At 45.4% G+C, this 24,342-nt stretch overlaps 9 protein-coding genes across 9 annotated transcripts; 4 read left to right on the top strand and 5 right to left on the bottom strand.

Moving 5' to 3' along the window:
- Positions 1 to 7: 7 nt before the first annotated feature.
- EDB93DRAFT_1245275 (uncharacterized protein) lies at positions 8 to 582 on the bottom strand (the record flags this gene model as incomplete). Its single annotated transcript, XM_041452301.1, has 3 exons — positions 8 to 165; positions 237 to 267; positions 319 to 582. The coding sequence occupies 3 exons, from the start codon at positions 580 to 582 to the stop codon at positions 8 to 10; spliced, it is 453 nt and encodes a 150-aa protein (XP_041313218.1).
- Positions 583 to 1,189: 607 nt separating this feature from the next.
- On the top strand, positions 1,190 to 2,015 carry EDB93DRAFT_1099837 (uncharacterized protein; the record flags this gene model as incomplete). Its single annotated transcript, XM_041446950.1, has 6 exons — positions 1,190 to 1,286; positions 1,460 to 1,470; positions 1,549 to 1,622; positions 1,665 to 1,715; positions 1,780 to 1,883; positions 1,954 to 2,015. 6 exons carry the CDS (start codon positions 1,190 to 1,192, stop codon positions 2,013 to 2,015), a joined length of 399 nt encoding a protein of 132 aa, XP_041313217.1.
- Positions 2,016 to 4,793: 2,778 nt separating this feature from the next.
- EDB93DRAFT_1245274 (uncharacterized protein) lies at positions 4,794 to 6,003 on the top strand (the record flags this gene model as incomplete). Its single annotated transcript, XM_041452300.1, has 5 exons — positions 4,794 to 5,312; positions 5,343 to 5,360; positions 5,419 to 5,643; positions 5,693 to 5,783; positions 5,831 to 6,003. The coding sequence occupies 5 exons, from the start codon at positions 4,794 to 4,796 to the stop codon at positions 6,001 to 6,003; spliced, it is 1,026 nt and encodes a 341-aa protein (XP_041313216.1).
- Positions 6,004 to 7,050: 1,047 nt separating this feature from the next.
- Positions 7,051 to 8,210, bottom strand: EDB93DRAFT_1099835 (uncharacterized protein; the record flags this gene model as incomplete). Its single annotated transcript, XM_041446949.1, has 4 exons — positions 7,051 to 7,626; positions 7,678 to 7,853; positions 7,907 to 7,991; positions 8,040 to 8,210. 4 exons carry the CDS (start codon positions 8,208 to 8,210, stop codon positions 7,051 to 7,053), a joined length of 1,008 nt encoding a protein of 335 aa, XP_041313215.1.
- A 3,887-nt stretch (positions 8,211 to 12,097) lies between these two features.
- EDB93DRAFT_1245272 (uncharacterized protein) lies at positions 12,098 to 12,629 on the bottom strand (the record flags this gene model as incomplete). The annotated part of the gene is made up of 2 exons (XM_041452299.1): positions 12,098 to 12,425; positions 12,475 to 12,629. The coding sequence occupies 2 exons, from the start codon at positions 12,627 to 12,629 to the stop codon at positions 12,098 to 12,100; spliced, it is 483 nt and encodes a 160-aa protein (XP_041313214.1).
- Positions 12,630 to 12,689: 60 nt separating this feature from the next.
- On the bottom strand, positions 12,690 to 14,360 carry EDB93DRAFT_1237586 (uncharacterized protein; the record flags this gene model as incomplete). Its single annotated transcript, XM_041451434.1, is given in 6 exon segments — positions 12,690 to 12,824; positions 12,942 to 13,214; positions 13,257 to 13,420; positions 13,478 to 13,665; positions 13,685 to 13,862; positions 13,928 to 14,360. 6 exon segments carry the CDS (start codon positions 14,358 to 14,360, stop codon positions 12,690 to 12,692), a joined length of 1,371 nt encoding a protein of 456 aa, XP_041313213.1.
- Positions 14,361 to 15,897: 1,537 nt separating this feature from the next.
- EDB93DRAFT_1115920 (uncharacterized protein) lies at positions 15,898 to 17,769 on the bottom strand. Its single transcript, XM_041448310.1, is given in 11 exon segments — positions 15,898 to 16,578; positions 16,628 to 16,690; positions 16,739 to 16,796; positions 16,848 to 16,901; positions 16,952 to 17,056; positions 17,118 to 17,215; positions 17,275 to 17,311; positions 17,402 to 17,404; positions 17,417 to 17,451; positions 17,508 to 17,576; positions 17,639 to 17,769. The coding sequence occupies 11 exon segments, from the start codon at positions 17,664 to 17,666 to the stop codon at positions 16,244 to 16,246; spliced, it is 885 nt and encodes a 294-aa protein (XP_041313212.1). The 5' UTR covers positions 17,667 to 17,769; the 3' UTR covers positions 15,898 to 16,243.
- Positions 17,770 to 18,982: 1,213 nt separating this feature from the next.
- EDB93DRAFT_1324867 (uncharacterized protein) lies at positions 18,983 to 19,940 on the top strand (the record flags this gene model as incomplete). The annotated part of the gene is made up of 3 exons (XM_041455020.1): positions 18,983 to 19,407; positions 19,462 to 19,595; positions 19,646 to 19,940. 3 exons carry the CDS (start codon positions 18,983 to 18,985, stop codon positions 19,762 to 19,764), a joined length of 678 nt encoding a protein of 225 aa, XP_041313211.1. The 3' UTR covers positions 19,765 to 19,940.
- A 1,878-nt stretch (positions 19,941 to 21,818) lies between these two features.
- On the top strand, positions 21,819 to 23,955 carry EDB93DRAFT_1245268 (uncharacterized protein; the record flags this gene model as incomplete). The annotated part of the gene is made up of 5 exons (XM_041452298.1): positions 21,819 to 21,933; positions 21,992 to 22,026; positions 22,086 to 22,342; positions 22,393 to 22,444; positions 22,495 to 23,955. 5 exons carry the CDS (start codon positions 21,819 to 21,821, stop codon positions 23,953 to 23,955), a joined length of 1,920 nt encoding a protein of 639 aa, XP_041313210.1.
- Positions 23,956 to 24,342: the final 387 nt, after the last annotated feature.

Raw genomic sequence — 24,342 nt, 5'->3', positions numbered from 1 at the left:
CACAGGATCAGTCAGGTGGTGGAATGGAGCATGGGTATGCTTTGTCAGCAAAAGGATCTGGCCAGATGTACTGGCTTTGCTGCAATGACAGGTAGAGGGCAAAGGGGAATGCGAGGATGACCAGTATGACGAGAGTAAGGTTGGGGTAAGGGTGTGATGCGAGGGCTGATACGAGAAGGATCAGGAGAAAAATAGTAGGGGCCCAAGCATCAAGATGTTCTTGTAACACATCTCACATGCGACCTCCGGATCTGCCAGACCAGACAACTACAACTCTATGAACCTCCAGAAAACATAAAAACAACTCATCCGACTCACTTCTGACGCATTATCTGCCCTAGCCTTCATCAGGCGCTTCCGCTCCCACTCAGCCAACCTTTTCCGAGTCTCCTCAATATCCTTCTGCTTCTGTTCCTCCATGCGTTTCCGTTCCTCTTCCGCCTCCTGGTGCTTGCACTCTTTTTCCTCCGCCTCTCTCCGGGTGTCCACCTCGAGCCACGCAATTTTGGCTACCATTTCCACCTGCCTCTCTTCGAGGAGTTGCCAGGCGGACTTCTTGTTGCTGGAAGTGGAGTTAGACATATCAAGCAGTAATAGGAGTGAGGGGGAAAGTTTTTAATCGTCTCATGGGCACCCCGGCCTACTTATATGCTCAGTGCTATTTTTACGAGCTCCGCCCATCATCTCGCATTCATACAACTCTGGACCAGACTTCCAAATCAGAAGCCTTGTGGGCTCGGCCCTAAAGGGGGATACTGTCATATCCCGTGTTCCGGACCCGGGCGTATCACACACTTCATTTCTGGATATCCGGATCCAGCTGACTTCTATCTATGTCTGGATCCAACCCATGTCTAACTTCCGTGCCTAATCCCTTTACTAGCATTTGACTTTTCTATACCCTCCGTCCACAGCCTTGCATAGCTTCGGACCGTGCTGGCTTGTCCTCTGTTAAGTCCTCCATAGTATATAAACCCTGTAGAATCTATGTACATCTTTAGTTCGAATATTATCTTAGACTCTGCTCATTCTCCCCTCCGTCTGACTTGAGTTATTCTCTCATCGACCTCCACTAGTCTTAGGGTCTATCCTGATAGACTTATCACCTCTGCCTCTACCTTTGGTAGTCCTCCACTGTTTTCTTTCTAGTTTGGACATCATCCGGATTAGTCTTATCACCTGTTCCCAAATGTCCGCCGGAATTCCTGTGCATCGGACAATCAGGAATCCGGACATCATCCAATACTTCCGGACATCGTCCATTAGCCTTCGGAAGTTAGGGGCATGTACTTGGGTAAGGGGCGCAGCGCACGAGCTGAAGCCAAGCCCTTTGGATTAAACCCTTGAGCATGATCTTAACAGAATTGGTGTATTGAAGCGGCCCAAATGACCTCAAGACCTCTCTTCAAGGTGCATCTCATTGCTATCTAACCACAAAATGAGGCTAATACTAACACAGGCTCAAATAATGTGAGTCCATGAGGAAGGAGCCAACAAAATCGGAAAAGAAAGCCTTGACAACATTTGCTAACAAAACCCTATCAACAGCTCCCCAAATGGCTCAACGTGTCACCCTCTGAAAATGTCAACCCTACAACACCACCTCAAGCCGCAGATGCATTGTAAAGACCCCAGGTGGAAAACTTGTATACCACCACCTCAAGAAACTCGCTACTCAGCCAAAATGCGGTGATTGCGGTATTGGTCTTCCTGGTGTATGTCTCTTTTGAATAAGCTGTTGGATGGAATTTGACTTTGATTCATTGTATGTGGTTCTAGGTCCCTGCTCTCTGTCCCCGCCAATATGCAACAATTTCAAAGCGCCAAAAGACTGTGTGCAGGGCCTATGGTGGCTTGCGATGCGGAGACTGTGTCAAGTCGCGGTGCATCCCTTCATTACCTCATCTTCCTTTATCTAAACTGTGAATAGCATTCTATGAGCATTCCTTGTAGAGGAGGCAAAGATTGTCAAGAAGGTCATTAAAAGCCAACAGAAGGCAGGAGGCTGCAAGTGAATAATAATTGCCTTTTGGAGCGGTCATTATATGGCTACTAGCCTCCCTTTGCTCTAGTTGTAACAGCACTTAAACTTAGGGGACAGCAGGAGCTGTCATAGACCTTATATTCTTGAGCAAAGAGAGTGCCCGTAAATGTATTCGAGTCAATATCATTGTAGTAAAACCTTTCTAAGCTGTAGCAGCACCTTACTTTGTGGGACAGCAGCTGCAGCACTGAATACGGGTGGTTAGCCTAGGAGGGGTTTCTGCAAAATGTGTTGCTTGTACATGTTTTCATTTTTGTTGGACTTTGAAGAATACCAGCACCACAGCACTTGAGCATACATTGTATGAGCCAGTGATCTACACGTTCTAGAATGGGCACTAGGATGATATACCACATGCCTTCTGCCAAGTCTCATTCTTCCAACATGCAGGCTTCTGATGACAGCACCGTAGAGATTATGGATGAATATGAACAGCCGCGAGTCAGACAGTCAACCAAGCATACAGCTCATAGTGCCAATGACATTGGCCAATACACATCGTCTTCGAAAACAAAAACTCATGCCAGGCAGTCGCAGAATCTCAAAGGCAACGATCATGATGCAGATGTGGACGTCAGCGATACACCTTTGAAACCTGTTCCTGAGATTGATGAAGAATCTACTCCGCAGCCACATAGGTCAAAAATTCCATCTGTACTATGCCTACACCCTACTTTATCTAAAGCTACAACTCCAATTCATTTTCCTCTCCAAGTTGCTAGATCAACATTGATAATAAGGTACCCCATTTCCCTTCCCCTTCACTCATCCTTGTTTGAGAAATGTGCTGACTTTCTTCTGCAGTGCCACGTCGGACAGCTGGCATAACAATCTCATGCCTCATGATGCCTGGTGCTTCCAAAGCAGAGGAGTCGGATGACATGGAGTCTTATGATTGATTACTCAGTTCAATGTCGTCATCGTAGTGACAGTATTATTGCACCATCTCTGATTATTCCCTGCAAGGCTACATAACATTAATTTTCATTGACAAGTTCAATGTGCATTGCAATCAATTGGACCAGATTCACGTAATTACTTACTGCCGGACATCACAGTATTATTAACTTCTCCTTGTCGCTCCCAAGTTTTGGTGTTCCAAAGCCTTGTGGTTTCATTGCATGTGCTGTGAACCAGTGGCTAGTACTGTTCCATCAGGAGAAAAATCCAGCAAAGAGATATAACTGAAGTGGGCTCCGATTTTGGTGAGTAACTCTTCAGACTCCAGTTTCTCCATGCCAGACGATGACCTCTCCCTTGAGATCACTGCTTGCTATCAATTGCCCATCTCGTGATACTGCTAATCCCACCACCACTCTGCTATGCCCCTCCATCTTGTTCAACACATTACCTGTGTTCAAGTCCCATAGATGAAGTGTCTTGTCAGAGTCTGTAATCATCCGTCATTTATCAGGAAACACTGCGACTTCCCTTATGCTGTCTCCATGGCCTTTAAACTCTCGCAGGGGGTGTGGTAATTGAAATGAGCTTCAACATTTACTGGAGGTGGATAGTGTTGAGCATGGTTGAAGTGGACTTTAGAGGGATTTTGGGTGTCTTTCTCATCAACATCATCAACCAGGATACATTACATTGCTGTCACAGCAAGAAGGCACCTGGCTATTATCACACCTGCTGACAGTGCCTCAGTGCATATGTGTGTCTGACTTCCAGGATGTATTCCATCGCATCCAAACAACAGGTAGTGCTTTCTAGCACTTGAATCTGACTATCTGTCCTACATGTGCATCCATACTGTTGTCTTTCATGTCGAGCAGCTACTCCAGCACATCAACATCATGTCAGTCTTTCAAACATAGGCATACATATATATTATCATAACTCACTGTTGCAACATCACCCCTGCATCCTGCCGACTCCTTGCTTGTGCACCATATACAGCCAAAGTTCTCCCTTCTGGTGTTTAAAATTATGTCGTGGAGGAGCGCCCTGCTCTCTACTCTGCTTCCATACTCCCTGTCCATATGATTTCAATTCTCTCATTCACCATTCACCTCCCAAGTGCATCATTGCAACCACAGGTGCTACGTGAGCCTTGCATTCAAAAGATTATCATTGCAGGTGTTTTGGAATGCCATATACCATGGAATTGATTGACCACCGAGAGATCAAGTGAGGTTCATATTGGTTCTTTTACCAACGTGCTCACCCCAATTATGATATGACAGGTGCTGATACGTGATTGATTTTTGATTGACTCATAATTATTCTTGAATGTCTGGTAGTATCTCTAGAGTTAGTCCATGCTAATGACTCGGAGGATGAAATGACTGATGGTCTGGTTGTAGAGCTTAACAATTCTAGCACACAGAAGTACACAGGATGTATTGTCCACTGATTGGCGGGCCAAGAAAATAATAAATAGGATTCAAAAGTGTATGTCTGATATAATTTCAAAGCCGAATGTACTACAACACCTTTCAGCGAGGAGACCGATGACTGAAGCTCATCTCTGGTTAGACATGACAGTTTTTAACCATCATCATCTCATTCTGATGTTCAGGCCATTCCATTGTAAGTGTTGGGTGCTGCTGACACAAACTGATTTTGCATCCACATGACTGGACTTGTCACGATTGAGCTTGTTTATTTTGTGGCAGTGCTTATTTAACCACAAGGCAGAGTATAAGAACAGTGTGCCCGTGAGCTATACCTCCCATTTCCAGTCCTTGATTTACGTGCATTACTTTCTTCATGACTTATTCTCAACTTCAACTCGCCTTACAATATGATTTCCATTATCTTTGATGGTGCTGCCCATGTCACTGTTGCTGGGTGCCTTGGAGCCTTCTTTTTCAAACATACTATGGTGGATCACATGACCAAGGCCATCAAAGAAGCAGAGAACGTAACTGCTGGCCTTGTCATATCCGAGCTATGTATCTCTATCGTGGCCCTAGTTCTAGCTTCCCACAGGACCGCTGGGATACTCCTCAGTAAAGAAGCTCAATCCCCTCCAAAGCACAATTTGGCTGAGCTCAATGCACCTCTCATCTGCAACAAAGTATCTGATTTCTCTACTGCATCAGACTCAATTTCATCAAATCCTATCACAACTGAATCTTATAGCACTCCACCATGCCTATTAATTCCACCGAACCCAATTGCAAATGACTCCAACTGCTGCACTTTGCTGTCTACATCAACACTATGCATGCCAACTTTACTGCTGCCATCGCCTATTCAGAACGAAAAGTGCCTTTCAATCAATTCTGACACCACTCTTGTTGACCACAATAATGATTTCGTGAGGGATCTCTCTGACGGGGACCTTTAGCAAAGCACTTGTCCCCAGGTATGAAGTTGTTGTACAGTCACCTCAGCTTTGTCGCTTAATGTTTGAATCTTTATAGGATGACAATGACTGTTCCAGTGGACCCCCTCAGTGGATGAAGCTCCAGCCAATCATCCTACAGGACGGGCCCCTGACGACCACCAACATTTTGCCTCTTGTGGATGCTTCAACTCAAATAACCACAACACTTTCTCTTGGCAGCATTATGCCTCAGATTGTCTCGCCTCAGCTGAAACCCCTGGATACAAAACGGCATTGGGATTTCTGCCCAGGCAGACACAAGGTATGGACATTCTTTGTGAAACAAAGTACCACACTCATTGTTTTGTTAGCAAGTGTCTAGATCCACACACGTGGTTGCTGTCTGTGGCAGCATTGAATGCACTTACGCCAAGCAACAGGTAGAATACGCTGCTATAATCCGTGAGTGATTTTTGGTAATGTCTGCTTTGTTTGTTGACCTAAAGTAGATCACCTTGAACAATTGCACAATGATATCCTCGCCGACCAAACCACTCTCATTGACGGCTGGGCAACTGCCATGTCCCAGCTTGGACTCACCTCTGTGCTGTTGCCTGCCTCACCACCTCTGCACCAGAAGATGCCCAACCCAGGAAACTCGATTGTCATCATTCAAGACTGACATCTTTACTATGCACAATGCTACTCCTCAGGTCCCTTACGACCAAATACTGAAGACCTGCAATGGCCTCCCTCGCTGTCCTCTATGACTTGGAGCTTCAATGCCCGTGAGGTTGAAGGCCACTGCTGGCCGTGCACAAATCATCTCTTCGCACTGCCTGGATATCTCTGTAGTCTTCGATGTCAGATGTCCCCTATGACCGAATTCCGACACAACTGCAACAACATGACGGCCTCCTTCCTGTCTCTCACGATCTGAAGTTGAAGGCCACACCCGCAGCTCCCATCCATCTATCCCAAGTTTCTTCTCTTATCTTTGCCATCATGTAAATGGCTCGATGTATCTCTTTTGTCTTTGTATTTCTCTTACCGGTATCTACTTGGCAGATCATGGACCATCTGTGACTTATGGACATATCTTTCCTTTATCGATATATACTTGACAGATGTTGGACTGCTCATTTCATGTAGGCACAATTTCTATTGTTTCCTTTATCTCTTGGCAATGTTTCCATATTTTCATATATGTACAACAAATGTACGATGACCAGTATTGTATATTGACAGTTTGTAGTTTTTTGAGTTTGAATTTATTTGCATAATGCTCCCTCTGGAACTGGAAGACATGCCTTTACTTATACATAGCAATTGATCAATCATGCTTTGAGTGCACTGTTTCAAAGGCATAGTGAACACAAGAGGTAGGGGAAATTCAAATATCTGATATCAACCTGGACAAACTTCCCATGCCACCACCACCACCGTTACAGTGTTATGGTCATGCTAATTAGACCGTATATAGTAATTACTCCTGACTTTCAAAGGCCAAATAATACGAAGAACATTGTCAAATGCAAGTGATTGAAGTGAGAGCACAACATTGACGAAATGTGATATCGCAGTTGCAAGTACACTTTGTAGACTATGAGTATATGAATTCAAAGCATAGAAAGCATAATGAAGGCACTAGTATGAAGGATATCAACAGATCAAAAGCAGCTCAGCGAATCAAAACATGATAATGAAGGGAAAACAATTGATAGAATGATCATACAAGTAAAGTATGTGCAGTCTGAAGAGGGTGGATAGCAGGGCGAGCACATTTGGATGTTGTGGGTCCTGCAGATGCTGTTGCTGAGCATTTGAGGGAGTGAGAACCTGAAGCTGGCACATTCTCCTTCCCCTTATGCAAAGGTTGCCTGCACTCTGTCGGGATGCTAGCAGAGGCCTGTTTGAGCTCACTCAACTCCATAGACTTCCAGACACTCTCAGGCAAAGGAGCACTGGCCTCTCTGCATCCAGGAATGGTGTACTCTTTGTGCTCACTGAGAACATGGGTGGTCATATTGTAGCGCCAGACACTTTGGACAAAAGCAACTGGCAACTTGTGTGAATTTTTCTCAGGTTCAGGAGGGAGGGTTGGATGGCACAGACCGCACTTCAAGGGTATGTTCCAGCAGGGATTGTTCTTCAATCTGTGGTCCACAAATCCATATTTGAATGTGTGTCGGTAGGCGCACTTCATTTCCCATTCTGGGGTGCTGCTCGTAGGAACCTTGATGGTGATAGCACATTCAGGAAGTCCAGAACGGCTGCAGAATCTGCATGGAAGAGCATCACCAACCTTATTCAAATTAATTAATTGTGTAGAGTAGCATTTGAAACAAAAACATACTGGTTCTTTCGGACTAATCTTCTTGGGTGTGTTCATGGACGTGCGCAAGATATGCTGGCCAACATGGGCATGGATATTGGTGACTTTCATGTGGCAGAGGGGGCAAGTAGTGATATGTTTGCTTTTGGATGCAGATAGAAGATGGCCTGCTTTGGTCGAGATGATAGCTAGTGTACCTGATAAGAGTCATTAGCGACACATGTTTCAACTGATGTGATCAAATAGGTACCATCATTTGATCGGTAAGGAAACATATCAATGTCTGAAGGTGAAACTTGCACAATGGATTTGAGGGGGACTTTGGTTTCAACAGCCTTCACCCATCAAATGTCACAAGCAGCTTGAAGTGTATATTGATGTACTTGCCAAGTGCTTTGCCTGCCCTTGATCTCCTGGAACTGGTTAGGATTGATGTCATCCCAAAACCGGATGAACATCGGCTCCAGATTAACAGGTTCAACTAGTGAACCGGGCACACTGATGACCACAATGTGTTCTGTTGACTGTGAGGCCTTCATGATGCCAATGTTCATTGATGCACGAGAAATATTGAGTGATGTAATGAGTGTCGACCACAAGATTTTGATAGAAAGTGTAAGACCTGAACGAAGAATTGTAAGGAAGATGTCGCCAACTAGGAATGAGTGTTGGTCTGTTATGCAGCCAGCAGACATGTCAATTCACTTGTTGACCTTGGTGTAACCTGCACAAACCCACTGTCTTCTTAGATAGATGATCTATAGATGAACACCTACAAAATCAAATATCTGTTACAAGAACATCTAGACGCTTGTGCCCCTACCATTTTTCTCCTTATCCTCCTTGTCTCTGCCCTTGCATCACACCCTTACCCTGACCTTGCTCTCATTATCCTTGTCATCCTCGTGTTCCCCTTTGCCCTCTACCTGTCGCTCCAGCAGAGCCAGTACATCTGGCCGGACTCTTTCTCTGACGAAGCATACCCATGCTCCATCCCACCCATTGACTGATCCTGTGGACAGTCCCCTTTACCCTTACCATCCGGACGGTAACCTATGATACAATGCACGCTGCATTCCCTTTACCCTGGTTCCTTTCTTGATCTATGACTCGGTGCACAGTCACACATTTGTACTTATACTTAGCTCCACAGTTACACGATCGTGCCCCTGCGCGGTTCACTTCCTGTTTCTATTCTTTGACTCATTTTCATTTGCACGTTCCAGTTCACCTATGACTCACCTCAAACATGCCTTCCTTTTCTAGTGTTACCCTTTGACCAGTTCCCTTTCCAGTAGTATGAGTTATCATCCACTAATATGTGTCTTCTCCTCTATATAAACTCGCTACCATGTATCTAGTTCCTTAACTTGAATCTACTTGGTTCTTGACCTCTACTCCTAACAAGAGTGATCCCTTCTGCCTAGCCAGCAGTCTATATTCTACTTTCTTATCTGCTCATCGCAGATAAGTCTCTAGTCTCGATCTTTACTCATCGACTTCATCAACGAGCAAAGCCCCTGTTAACTAGTCGGACTTCTGTCCTTCTATTAATGCAGATCTTACAATTAACCTTTGGGTGTCATAAGCCTTGGCAGATATGCTTATCATCGAGCCCCGCTTGACATAAGCTACCCAATTTGGACATAGGCATTAAATCTTACTTGCCGAAGCCTCGCCAAGTAAGACCCCTAACTTTGGGCTAGCCCAAGGACGTTCCTTGACCATTGACGACACACGCTCTGTTTGAGTGTCGCCAACAGATACTATCCAAGTCATAACAATATCTCCATGGTCAGTGATTCAGACAAATACCAATGACTGATAACATGGTTGTTCATTGGTGGCCTGTCAGTATATCCAAGCTACGGTCAGACAAAGGTACTCTATGATATCAGTCTAGAAACACTAGTCAACCCAGCGGTATGGTGTTGACCAAAAGAAACAAAGAAACAGAAAAAAAGAACCAAGACTAAGCACAATCACTGGTGCTAAACAGAAATGAGAACTAAGACTAGGCACAATCAATGGTGCTATATTCTAAACTTACTATGAAACGGTCGTGCGAAGCTGTATTGGTCACTCCCACAGTGCAAACAGGTAGGATCAAAGGTCAAGACTTGTCAAAAGCTTCCGTAGAACTCTTAGCCTAATATTGAATCTGCTGCCAAGGAACTCACAATGAGTATTAAACAGAATCAGAAATGGATGTCCTTGGATTTCAGTACCAAGTCCCCTATTCAATAGCTAAAGCCTATCTGACAAATAACAATCCTGGCTCAGTATACTACTCAGATGTGTGAGGTCAAGCGGACAATAATCAACTCCTGAAGTCTCCCCACTAAGCTACTCTGAGCCTTTAGCGGACGTAGAGACAACACAAAGAATTCAAAGGTAAGGCTCAAATGTATTTGCTACAATCAAAAGTATGTTAGTATCAGCAGCAAGAAACAAACACTCAGTATATATTCGCTAAAATCTATAACACGTTAGTGACACAACAATAAACGAGCACTCAGACTGTTAGCCTTCAATGGGTAGAGAGAGTGAAACAGATAGAGTGAAACAGAACCCAGACTAGTGAAACAGAGATAAGGAAATAGATCCCAAACTAAAAGAAATAGATCCCAGACAAAATGAAATAGATCCCAATCTTAAAGAAACAGAAATAAAAGAAATAGATCCCAGACTAGAGTGAAATAGATCCCAATCCTAGAGAAACAGAGATAGAGAGATAGAAACAGAGACACGTGCACACAAACACAAACACTCAGAAAAACAAGAGATTTCTCAAAACAAATAAGCCAGGCCTTGCAGGTTGTTGAGCACAGTGAGCTCAATGGCTCCTACTGTCTCATCAATGTACCTGACAATGTCGAACAACTCTTCGTGGTTGTTGCTGATGCTGATCACACACAAACCTCACTCGCAATTTTATTAAGGGTGTTACAAGAACATCTAGACGCCTGGGCCCCTACCATTTTTCTCCTGATCCTCCTCGTATCAGCCCTCGCGTCATACCCTTACCCCGACCTAACCTTGGTCATCCTTGTCATCCTCGCATTCCCTTTCGCTCTCTACCTATCGCTACAGCAAAGCCAGTACATCTGGCCAGATCCTTTCGCTGACAAAGCATACCCATGCTCCGTTCCACCACCTGACTGATCCTGTGGACAGTCTATTTGCCGTTACCGTCCGGACGGTAACCTATGATCTGATGCACGACGCATCCCCTTTTCCCTTTTCTGATCTCTGACTTGGTGCGCAGTTGTACATGCAACTTATACTTAGATCTGCAGCTGCACGATCGTGCCCCTGCGCGTTTCACTTCTTATTTCGATCGTTGACTCACTTTCTTATCTAGCACGTTCTACCTCGACCGAACGTGCCTTCCTGTTATGGTCTTACCCTTTACCGATTGCCTCTCCCAGTAGTATGAGTTATCATCCACTAATATGTCTCCTGTCCTCTATATAAACTCGCTACCATGTACCATATTCCCTAACTTGAATCTACTTGGTTCTTGACCTCCTACTCTCACCAGAGTGATTCTTCTGCCTCGCCAGCAGTCTATATTCTATCTTCTTATCTGCTCATCGCGGATAAGCCTATAGTCTCGACCTTTACTCATCGACTTCGTCGACGAGCAAAGCCCCTGTTAACTAGTCGGACTTCTGTCCTTCTAATTAACGACGATCCTTACGATTAACCTTCGGGTGTCATAAGCCTAGGCCGATATAGCTTATCGTCTCACACCCGCGTGACATAAGCTACCCGATTTGGACATAGGCGTCAAATCGTACTTGCCGAAGACCCGCCAAGTACGACCCCTAACCTTGGGCTAGCCCAAGGATGTCCTCGACCGTTGACGACACACGCTCTGTTTGAGCGTCGCCAACAGATACCATCCAAGTCGTAACAAAGGGTGACTCTGAGAGTCTGATTGATTGCATTTCAGGCCAAAATGGAGGTCCTTATATAGACAAATCTACGTGGCTATGCTAATTTACTCTCGCGTACCTAGGTATATTCAATTTTCATTTTCTCACGTATCTAGATATACTGCATTATTTGTCATAGATCATAATACCCGTGTGAATTGTACGTAGGTGAACATGATTTGTCAGGCTTAGTCATAGATCAGTTGACTGTGGTAAGAGAACATGGTTTACACAATGTGTTGAAACTTGTTTGTATTTGGTGTTATTTAGAGATGTAGCATATGTCATAAAGCAAAACCGGGTAACACGTGTATTTAAAGTTTCCTGGAAGTTCCTGCAAACAAACATATGCAGGAAATATTTTTCATGGAAGCTTCAGATGCATGAGAATCTAGCTGAGTCATCTTCGAGCCAAATAACACAAAATTCATTCCATGCAAAATTCCCGAAAAATATTCACTAACACCGCATGGTCATGCACCGGACCAGTTTGGTGCAGGTCACTGCTCCAGCCGATTGTGAGACTTTGAAATGAAATCCTTATTGATGGCAAGACGGCACACTGTCTGCTTGTAAATCCACTGGCCTTTGAACAATACGTAGTCATCAGGACATATTCCTGGACCTTCAGGCAATGGGGGAGCAGATGGGTCAATGAGAAGCAGAAGATGCCCAGTAGGTGGAGCATTGGAAATGGACTCCGCAGTCAATGCTTCCTCAAAGGTCAGCATGACTTCCTCAACTTCTTCGGAGTCAGCCTCAGCAGATGGGATTGGGCAAAAATTTGATACCACGTTAACATGGGAAGTGACGATGGGCACAAGTGGGCTATGGTACAAGCAGTGAGCTACATCCATTACAACACTATGCAACTTACCTCTGAGGGAGGAGTTCCTCATCTGCCTCTGAAATCCCAAAGTACTTATTTTCCCCAAAGAGATGCAGCATGTCAATACCCAGATCATGGAAGAGCTCAATGAAGAAGAAGTTGATGAGATTGATTTGTGAAGCACTGAGAATAAAAATAGCCATTTCCCGGCCATTGCGCCAGGCAGTTGGGAGATCACAGCGCCCAGAGATGATGTTGCCTTTTCACATGCCATGGTTGATGTGGTCTATGTCCTCAACTTGGGTGCCCAGACTCAGACAACAATGGCCTGGATCTAGTTCAGGATGGTGCTTGAACACACCATCAATATCTTTGGTGGCACCCAAACAATCGATCACCTGTGAAAAAGAGCATCCAGAGTTATGGCCACCTATCATCCGAGTGCGACTGAAATGAAGTTCTAGATGGTCATCTCCGGAGTCACCAAGAAAAAAGAAAGCACGCAGATCAAGAACCTGTTGCTTCACTATAGAAAACATAATATTCTTGACCATGGTGTGCATGTCGTAGTAGAGTTGATAAGACATAAAGGAGCGTCGGTGAGAGTGGAAGAGGGTGAATGATAGATGAGCAAATTGGCTGAGGTACTGGACCTGTTCTGTGAGCGAAAGATTGATATTGATGAAGGGAATGAGGAAAGACTCAATCACATCACTAAAGAGTGCGATTGACATCAAGTCAGCACATCTGTCGATATTGGGAGAAAAGGAATTATTCAGGAAGTCGTGCTGTCACTCGGTGAGCTTGATGATAGCTTTAATAAGTTCTACTGCTCGGGGAACGTCTTGTGGATCATCGGGATGCAAGAATTTCATGACACTGGCTTCATCATATGCAGGCAGCCACACAAGGTAGTGAGAGAGCATCATAGCATTGATGACCCGTCCATTGTTGAGTGTGATGCCTGAAGGAGAGCGTATTAGTGTGCATATACCTAAATTCAAGGAATTGTCAGACTCAAAGACTCAATAAACATTAAATAAAAACTTACATTTGAAAATATGCTTTGAATCAAAGTCTAGTGTTACGTCATCATCCCCTGTCCACATATTCAAGCCAGGCATATTGATGAGTATACCATATAGCGGCGACTCTGAGGATAATGGCTTCTTCATGAAAAGTCTATGGCCTACTGCATGACAAGTAGCATCACTGTCAGTCGCAAGTGACCAAATCGGCCTGACAGTTTTATCTGCACCAGTTGCCTTCCAGCGCTGTAAGGCACACTTTAGAACACCCTCCATGTCTGTTGCATCTTTGGTGTTGCATGTGGGTGCAACTAGGATGGGGTAGAGCTCGTCCTCGCCGAAAACAAACAGCACCGATCACAGTGACTTCCTTCCCAAGGTGCACTTCTTTGTCGTGGATTTTTTGTGCTATGGCAACAGCAGAGTCATTGGTCCGGAATCTATGAGATTAGAGTGCTTCCAACAGAGTCCACCTATCTTGTTGTATTTGCTATAATGCACTGCCATTTCTTCAATAGCCATCTCGTCAATCATGATGCTAACTCCATGAAGTGACGTGATATCAGTGCAGGTACTAAGAATACCAGACTGGATGTTTGCATCGAAGTGTTCATCCCGAATAGTGCCGATAGTGGGGAAGATGGTAGTAAAGGCTGCTTGAGTGCGAAGAGTGCACAGAGATTGGATACTAAGCTTCTGATTTAAGGCAAAGAGAAGTTGACAGCCCCCAAGTCGGTAGACTAGTGTAGCAATATCCAGATCATCAGCACCATAGCCCCGTGGATGGTAGGCACCTTCCAGAGCATCCTCCAACTTGTTGATGATTTCCCAGACACTGGCACCATTGCCCAAGGCAACATGGATTATTTGTTGGAGGCGGGGGATGTCATGTTCAGAAATTGCCATGAGAAGGCAATGGTAATCATCGAGCCTAGTGAGAGCACTGATATACTCGTGAGAAGCATTAAGGCCCTGAGTTGGAGTTGAATTAATGAGGACCATGTATGGAATGAGAGGAAACATACCTGCAGTCTCAATTGCCGTGCTTGATCGGCATGGCCTTGTGCAATGTCTCGCATATTTGCGAGGCCTAGATACTTGTAATTAGTATGAGGTTTTGGATCCCATGTGGTTTGGGAGAGGTGGTCGACATGTGCAGAGAGTTCAGCACATTCGCCGCAGGGTGAATCCTCAATCAAGGTAGACCTGAAGCAATGCTTTGATCGAATATAAGGCATGCTAGGCTGGGCGAGATTGATGATGAAGGGGAGCCCATCCAAGCCATCATGATAGTGTTCCCAAGGGAGATACATGACAAAGGGAGGAAGATCTTGTGGCCAGACAACCAGGAGCCCAGGACAATTGTCAGGACAAGCAGCAGACAAATTGCTGGGAGGTTTGTTCGATTAGCTGAGACAAATAATGAAATGAAACCAAAATGAAACATACGTGCTTTGATCTGAGGTAAATGATGGGGAACATGTGATCAGTTCATCAGACACGTTCCCAGCTTCTTTGCGCCTTCGAGCAATTGTCTGGAGGCAGTTCTTACTGCCTCGATGGGCACTTAGAGTGTTGAAATGCCCAGTGTCCCACAGAGGAATTCCAGGTGGGAGACTTGTTTGACACCACTCCTCACAGTCAGGGCAGCGGATACTTCATCGTTGCTGAGCGCTAACACATGTGAGTAATCCACCAGCATGGAACACCTGGTAAAGTCCCTTGGTTGTATTTAATGCCAGTTATTCGGAAATGTTGATTTCCAAGATTGGGGGATTTCTCCATATCTCTGGTGAGGCAGAATGACTGAGAGATGAATCTGGAAGCCAGTAAGATGAAGGTCCTTCGCTATCTGGTAGCACAGCAAAGTCTGAGATTGGACTGGAAGAATATCCAGACGACTGGTCCATGTCAACAAAATCTGATCTGTCATCCATTGTGTGATTTGATCCAAATATATGTGTTCTGATATTAATAAGAGCTGAGTTGTTACCATAGTTCTGTGCTGTAGAATACATAATGCAATGGTCTAATGTAAGTCTAATGGTTTGGTGAAATCTGGTATGATGCTAGGACAACATAGAGATATCAGACATTAAGGACACGTCAACACGACACATATATTGATATTGACGTGTCGTATTACTTATTGTGTCACATGTTCTCGAAATTACATCTAGAAATTATTGTTCCTTTATCCACGTGCCCCAATGTGCATTTCTTATTAAAATAAGTATCTAGATGTATTCTATAGAACTGATTATACCACACTTTCTGTACTCAACTAACGATTTGACGAAGAACTTAGGCCGCTATCGAGAAACTCAGAACTTATGTTTTGAAACTTCGGGTGGCTGTATTTTAAGGTTTACAAGCTTAGTAATGTCGAGCCCTATATCCGGGATTTGCCTTTTGCCCTTGCGCTGAAAGGCATAATACACAGTTCACATGTAAGCATATACAAATCAGGCAAAGTGCAGCTCGCACATGGCGTCGACACCATATTGCCAATCGCTCCGTCCTTATAATATGTAGAGATGGATCCTCATGCATTTTTCTATTTTGTTTATCGCACCCATGTAGAACCTCCCCACCAAAATCCAGACCAAGGCCAGCATGCAGTTCTTTGAATGCGCTGTGTCGTGCAAGAGGCATAGTCAATGACCCTCAGGTGATATTACATGGGAGAATGGATCGAAATCAAAGCATACAACGTTACACTAGTACTGTAAGATGTCAAAAATGACCTACAAATAGCTGGATATATGCATCAAGCACTCGTCACATCCCTATCCTCGATCCTCGGCAAAGTGTAGCGGTCGGGGTACACTAGGTCCTTCATAGTCTGAAAAGGGGTCGTCCTGCTTCTTGTCATCCTTCTCAAGTCCCAAATACTCTCCGCCCGCGTATGAGTAATCAGGTGGTTTGGCGTCGGAGGGTGGTGGTCCAAGCGGTGGAGCGTATGCTGGTTGGTATTCGGGATCATAAGGTCGGTTATAGTGTGGCGGGAAAAGGTCCATTCGCGCCTGGTTTGAGGGTGCCCTCGAGGCATTTGCAGGGCTCGTGGGATCCACTACCTGACGGTAATAGGCAAAGGCAACAGATGTGGACAATAGGCAAATAACTTCAAATTTGTCAGCTCTACTGTAGACTCAACAGGTGTCTATACGCACTGATCTCGAATATAGTAGACACGATCTCGGTCCACGAATCGTGGCTCCACTCGCTATCACAATCTGCAGCAAGGTAAGATTCAGATGGAAGGGTCGTGCCTCAAAACTTACAAGACGTAGCCGAAGCCTGGTCCATCGGGTCTGGGTTAGAGCCCCATATCCCGAATGCCTAGTCACGAATAAGCCAGGTATCACAAACAAGCTGTACGAAAACACCAACAGTGTCCACTGCACCATTCACCGAAACATTTATGCATTCAGTTATGAGTTCATTCTACTCATCGTCAGCCAGAACGTTAAAGATGAGTAGTTAAATAAGCTCACCTTGTAGGTGAAATGAGTGATAGAACGCATAAAGCCGACCGCAACAACAAGAAGACCTGCAATACCGGTCAAAAACGCGTACATCCTAACCATCCAGGCGCGTTGCTGTGAGGTCTATATTAGAACCGAGACGACGTCATTGCATCGCACGATAACTCCGACTCACAATCAATAAGCTGTAAATGCCAAATATTTCTATCGCAAGAGCAACAGAATAGAGAACGCCTTGGACTAAAGACAGTGGTGCAAGCTTAGGATAGGCGCCTATGGCACAAAGTCAGTGAGCTCGAGTACGTATGTACCGAAACGAAGTGATGACCAACCATTTTGATCGACTTGTAGCTCTTTGAAAGATGCAACCTGCAGACGAGCTTAGAGTAAGAATTAACGGGGAGGCAGTTACTTACAACCCTAGAAAGAGGGTTATTAAAATTTGCCACGTCGACAACAAACTGACAAGACTTACCATGTTAAAGCCCATATGAACCCCATTACCGCAACTTCATAATGCAGACTATGAGCATGGTAGAATTGATGAGATTACACGACGACATACATGCAAGAGCAATGGGACGCAGACTTTTGCCATAGACGCGGTTCACGAATGCATAAGGCGGAGGCGCTCCTGCCAGGCTGTGACATAAGTCTTCTGTACACACTTTGACTAGTTGCTGCCACAAAACGCACCTTGCGGAGGAACTCGTCTCGCGTTCATAATAATGTGGTCGTATTACTTAGAGGGTTATGTATCAAATTTTGTAGAGGTACTGGAGGTGTAATAGTGCATGCAGTTGCCCTGCCAGCCGCAGTCACATCCTCATAGTTTCAAGCTGAGCTTGAACCGCTTGAAACTGCCTTTGTTTCGCTGTGCCCTACACCGCCCTGGTAGTTCCTGTAGATTTCAAGATACCTTTCGGGAGAGCTTTGAACAGGGGAACCGAAGGCTTCAAATTGTGCAAGAAGCAGGAAATCGATCAGAAGCTCCGTATGGTTGAGGATCGTATTCATTTCATGTCACTGTGCTAATCGAATTTTTAGTAACTCATCGTAGTGCTGATGAGCCTGAAGGAAATACATTTTCTCTTATGTATAGAGTCCTACTATAGACGAAGGATAACTTACCTTCAGCCATCAGACAATCGTGCAGACAACGTCGGTCCTAGCTCGAGATGCTTTTGCCAACATTTCTGCCTTACCTGCTTGATGCAAAGAATTCCTGTCATAATTCAGTTCTGTTAACAGGGCCGCGCGCACCCTCGCGAAAAAAAGGCTTCAGGGCACGCATGACAAGGGAAGCCATGAGATCCGAAAGACGATTAATAAAGTGTTCGCGCACCATTGCCAGCACATCTTCCACACCGTCAAGGAGTATCTCATCGGTCACAAAATACATATCAATCCCCTACTTGTGCCAATTTCGCGGCCAGATTCCATCTCAGGAGTTCTTTCTAGCCTCGCTGACAGTTGCAGCTACATCCATCATGAATGAGGTGTGTCGACAGCAAGCTGGCCTACATAAGGCATTTTCAAATTCACTGTCGGAGAGCGTCAGTACTATTTGCTTGCTCTAATGTTTCTTTGTAACCACTTAGTCCCAGGCCTCTCCCTCTGTTTATCGCCTAGACAATCGATAGCGACGTTTCTGGAATTTTGGTATGGATTGAAAGTACCTATTGCTTAGACTTTCCTGGTGGCGTTCCCAATTGTGGATCACAACTGGGAACGTCAACAGGAATGTCTACAGCTCCTACGGGAGAGCAGAGCAGCACTTCAGCTTATCTCGAGGGTTGAACGTGGTAGCTATGACATTGTTCTCGAGAGTTTATAACAGCTTTTCTTTGAAAGTCTCTTCGTTGTTAACGGCGCCGATAGATACCATCTAGCACGCCTACGGGGCAACACTCTGGAAAGGCCCAACAAACGCGACTTTGCTTTTACCTCAACGCCTTTGTCGCGTCAGTGGCATCATCATTCATAAACGTTTCCTTGCGCCGATGCAAAACTAAGCAACTCATTCTCATTCTCTACTCAATGTCACTGATTCCTCTTGCCGCATCAGCACCTCCCGCTCCAGGCCTTGCGCCACTGGATCCCGCAGAACACTCCACCGAGATACACGCTGCCGCCAGGATAGATGCTATTGTTGATCGATCTAATTTATGTGTAGATTATCTCCTCAATTTTCAAGTTGCCTTCGAACAGGTGATGCCAAGGCTCCGTCGTATGCAGCTTGGGTTCGATGACGCGGTGATGGGGTTCAATGACATGGAGGAGGCGCTTGATTGGTTAGAGGAGATGATCCAAGGAATGACGGGGACACTCAAGAAGATGTCACATGTCGTAGTTGAGATACTTGATAGCATAGATGAAACGTTTGATGTCATGGTGGAAGGGATTTGTGCATTGGAGGAGAAGGTCGAAGTGATAGAAGATGATATCGATGAATTGATCTACGGGTGAGCATTGATTTATTCTATCGCTTCCCGACATTTTCCTGATTGAATTATTAGCGACGGATTATGGCCTATTCGAATTTGCAATCATCGATGCTCATCGGATGATCCATTGATCTGGCCTCCCGTCTCTGATACTCCCTATCCAACTGGGAAGCCCGAAACTCTTGCAGAACTCCAATCAATGAACGGTAAGTGTGCTTCAGAGTGATAATTGCTCCATCTTACTAACAAATGTTAGCCGAGATGTGTACGGCTCTCGCTGCCGCGTTACACCTTCGACCTCCTCCTGGTCAACTTCAGTCCACACTCGAGTGGAGAAGAAATCAAGTAATTAATCATCTTGGATGTGCGGAATGAGTCATTCTATTGCGTTGCATAATGATACTATTATCTTTGTGTTCGTTATAGTAAAATGTTCCTCGGTCGTGTACATGATACGTTGTTTAGTCTCTCATACCCTCTAGTTGTAGGCCACGATGTGTGATGGTTATCCACATCACCGCAAAAATATCGAACGTGTGTAAAGACCGTGATCCCTTTGCTATGATGATGTGGAATAATCGATAGAGTAAACAGCACCCGAGGCGCTGTACTGCATTCATGTCGCCCCTCCACACTCGAATTGGAGACTGGGAAGGAGCCTGGGCGGGGTGCTACTCTTTTTGAGGTGCCTGACTCTGCAGATGTGACTGACGACTCTGATAATTTACTGTGCGGTTAAACTGTAGAAGTCGGCCTCACTGACGCTGTTCAATATCAATATTGATGCAATGGTTCGCCTTGGACAGCATTCATTTTTGCTAGCGTGTTGGGAAGGTTCGCGTCGACTTTGAGATCATCAAACAAGTCAAAGACATATTTTCTGTTGGTAGATACCGTAGAAATACGTCTCACGAAACAAACCAGTTTATCCACATTTTTACTCATGAGCAAGCGCTGCGCTTGATAATTCGCCTTTATTCATTGGACAGCCTTTTGGTTATCGCAGAAGTACGACGGAAAATTCAACAGGATCGCATCGGATCATGATATTGCGCTGCACAGGTTAGAGACATAGTTAGTACACATGACGAACATCAGGATTCTTTCAAAAATCTCACACATGTTCCGGGTAAGCGTTTATAACTTGATAGCTAGTGCTTAAACTTTGCTATTTTCGTCACTGAAATTATTCACGAAAAAGACTCACCATCTGGTTGGAGATGCATACCGCGACCTCTTACCGCGGGTTGAAGGTGTTTGACGGGTATGGCTTACCAAATCGGGAGCCTCGACAGCCGCTGAACGTTGAACGTTGAACCGTGACACCATGCCGTATGTGATTTTCTGTGTCGGCTTACTCTGCCAGTGAGTGCTCGAGGATCACAACCCAATGCTATACTAGTTTTTGTCATGTCTTTCGTGCTTTGTGAATCATTCTAACCATTTATCGAGCTGAAACTTTATTACAGAGAAGCTCGAGTCACTACCATAAAGCCGAGGCAAAAACTTGAGACCAGTAAGTCTACCAAATCGTCCCTCCATGAAAACCAAGCTCGCAAAGAAGGCATCTGATGCCTCGTCTACCCAGTCACACTCATAATCTAAGTCCATCTCGTCGTCAATCTCCGATAAGGCCAAGTCACTCAAAAAGGTCGTTGCAAAGAGTGCTAAGACTCTGGCCGGGCAGAAGTGATCTTCTGGCGATGGAGGACCTTCTAGTCTCTGTAAAGAGTTAAAAACGGAAGCGAAACGAACTCGAGGCTGAGGAGAACGACGAGGAAAAGTAGTAGTATGTATTTGGTTGTCATTAATACACTCTTCTTTCTAATGTACCCAGAGACACCGCGGTGTTTTCCATTTAACCGCGGTATTGACAGGTTGGTGTGTACCCGTACTCGTCATGGGTACAGTGTTGGCGGGTACGGGTGCGGTGTCAGCTTTCCGACCCGCGGTGTTACCCATGCAGAATCCTACAGGCTGTCGGTGACTGCATCCGCGAGGTGTTCCTATTCCTCCCTCACGCTGAACCCACCCCAATATTGCCACCGCTGGCGCCGGTGTTCGCGGTACAGGTGATTTACACGACACTGCCACATCTTTCGTGTGTTCACTTACAGCCACTCTTGGCTGGCCAGCTTAGAGGTGACACTGGAATACCAGTGCAAAATGTCAGATGACAGACCCAATGATTCGGTGTCGCGCATCAATCAATGCTGTTTGGCCATTGACTCATTGGTGTCCATTACGGTATAAATTTCATGACAGGGTAGTATTCTACTAATTATGCTACTAGTATAGTGATCTATTTTCGCTGGTCAGCTTTATCTTAGAGACAAAGACGCAATTCCAAGTTCCCCTCACCTCTAGTCCGTCCCTAATATCACTTAGCTACACCTGCGTCTTCCTCTTGTCTTCCTCATTTCTCGAGTATGCACCTCATTCGCTTCTTTGTATGTATTGCTTCTTGTCTCTCTGTTGCTCGTGCTTTCAGTGTGACTGTCGGGACTCCCACTCAATGCGGCCCTCTTAGCATTTCATGGACTGGTAAGCGCATATCAAGCACATCTTATACGCTCTTGCTGAATTTTATGGGGTTTGTCAGGCGGTCAAGCACCATTTGAAATACTCTTGGCTCCCGTTCGTCAGCACTATCGTCTCAAGCGCATCAGTTGCACGCTAACCTTTGCACTTTCCAGGACAAAGGAATATATCAGAATATACCTGTACCAGCATCGGCCTTCAGCAATGGACAAGGCTCTTATTCAATACCACAATTGTCGTTGTTGTCCGGAACATCGTTTCTACTTATTATGTCTGACGCCACTGGATTTGGTTCAGGTGGGACGACAAACATATTAATTGTGAATTCTGCTGCAAATAACATTTGCGGCGCTGGAAACCCCTCACCTCCTTACACATTTGATTTGTCTCCAACGTCGCTGACGCAATGCAGGTAAGCTTGGTTCATCTACTTTTTGTTGCACTGACCTACCGTCACTGTAGTCCATTTGCCATTACGGCCACCGGTGGTGTAGTCCCACCCATTACTATTGGGGTTAGATCATCGCAAATTATTTTTAAAATGACTTACTTATCTTTCAACAGCTACTTATCCCTGGCGGACAATCAGTCGTGTTCAATTCCGACAGCAATACTTTTCAATCGGTTTTGGATGTCATCGCAGGGACAAATGTCATGTATTTTGTCAACGACTCCTTGGGCAACCAAGGTGGGGTCTCTCCATTCGAGCCCGTCTCAGGGTCGAGTGATTCCTCGTGCTTAAGCGCCAGCTCGTCGTCAACTGCTGCAGGAATCTCGGCCACGGCCACGGCTTCACCGTCATCTAGCCCAAACAGCTCATCAAGTAATCCATCAAGTAGTTCACCAGGAAGCAATGTTGCTCTCATTGCGGGTGCAGCAGGCGGTGGTGCAGCAGCAGTCCTTATTGCATTGGTCATCCTCGGCATGTGCTTGCGGCGTAAACGGAAGGCATCTAAATTTTCGGATGCTCAGTCTTCTACACAAAGTCATCCACATCGTTTGCAGCGTACAGATCTAAAGTACGAAGGCAGTCCTCGTAGTGATGCTTTGCCACAATTCCCTCTCCCATACAAGACAAACTCCGTCAGCAACCATACCCAACCCGTTCGTCCTAGCCCAGGAGCCCAGTCAGACATGGCCAATTTGTCTGCCAGCAACTTTGCAGTTAGCGTCCCTCCCTCACCATTCAACCACATACAACATTCGCGCCAGAGCTCCAACACGGACACTCCTATCTACGGGGATGCTCGAACGACGGCCATGCCATTCGCTAACGACCGCCAATCACCCCTGTCTACCAGAAACCTTGCAGTCAGCGACCCTCGCACACCGTTCAATCAAACACTGCATTCACATCAGAGCTCAAACGCAGACTTTGCTATGTATACAGACACTCGGGGCTCCGCTATAGCATCTGTTGACCGGCGAATGGCTGTAATCACGGAACTGCCATCACCATGGGAAATAAATCCTGTTAGCTACCTAGGTCCATCTATTCAGTCCGGATCCCAGCCAAGTCCTATTAATGTTTTTGTTGCCAATTTGACAGCTAGGGACCATCAGGCACCCTTCAATCAGGCACAGCCCTCGTACATGAGCTCCAACACAGACTTTGCTGTCGACGGAGATGCTCGAATGACAAACACAATGCCCGTCGAGCAGGTGGCTGTGGGGGCTCGACCAGCATCACCATTACCACGGAAGACAGACCTTATCTATCTTACTCCACCCGTTCAACCCGGACCTCAATCAATCTTCACCTCTGCCAGCAACATTGCAATTAAGAACCCTCCCACACCCTTCAATCAGACGCAACATTCCCACAAGAGCCCTGGCACAGACAACGTAGATGTACATGGGGCATCTGGAGGTCAGCCTATGGTGTCTGCTAGCGGGCAAACAGCCCACCAACCTCCTACTCAAATTATCGTCCATACTGACGCTGATGATGCCATGTCAAACAACAACGGTGTAGTCGAACTTCCGCCGCAGTATTCAGAGCATAGGGGAACGCGTGCCTTGTAATCTGAGTCTGCGTCATGACTACATCACTACACCTTCCTCAGAAATCCAGGTAATTTTTTAGAATTGATGATTATTTCTGAATGATGTTTTACGCCTTTATTCAAGTCTAGTCCACGTTTCATCGAATTACTTTGCAATCACAGTCGTTTACTTTGTAAAACCAACAATTGAATTCGCTCATTTATAGTCAAACATAAAAGATGGATGCAAAACTTAAAATTGAACTTGCTCACCGGGAGAGCATTTATCATCACGCCACCTTTCAAGTGATGGCCCTGAGGCCCCGAGCGCACTGGCCGCCAGTAGTCTCAAGCATGGTACTGCCCAAACCGAAAATCGTTGTGCTATTCTCGTCACTAGAATTGTTCACAAAAAATGACTTGGAAA

The sequence above is a fragment of the Suillus bovinus genome (genome assembly GCF_016758785.1).
Source record: "Suillus bovinus strain UH-Sbo-P2 chromosome Unknown EDB93scaffold_2, whole genome shotgun sequence".
Taxonomy (NCBI): Eukaryota; Fungi; Basidiomycota; class Agaricomycetes; order Boletales; family Suillaceae; genus Suillus; species Suillus bovinus.
This window is presented reverse-complemented; position numbering and strand designations above follow the sequence as displayed.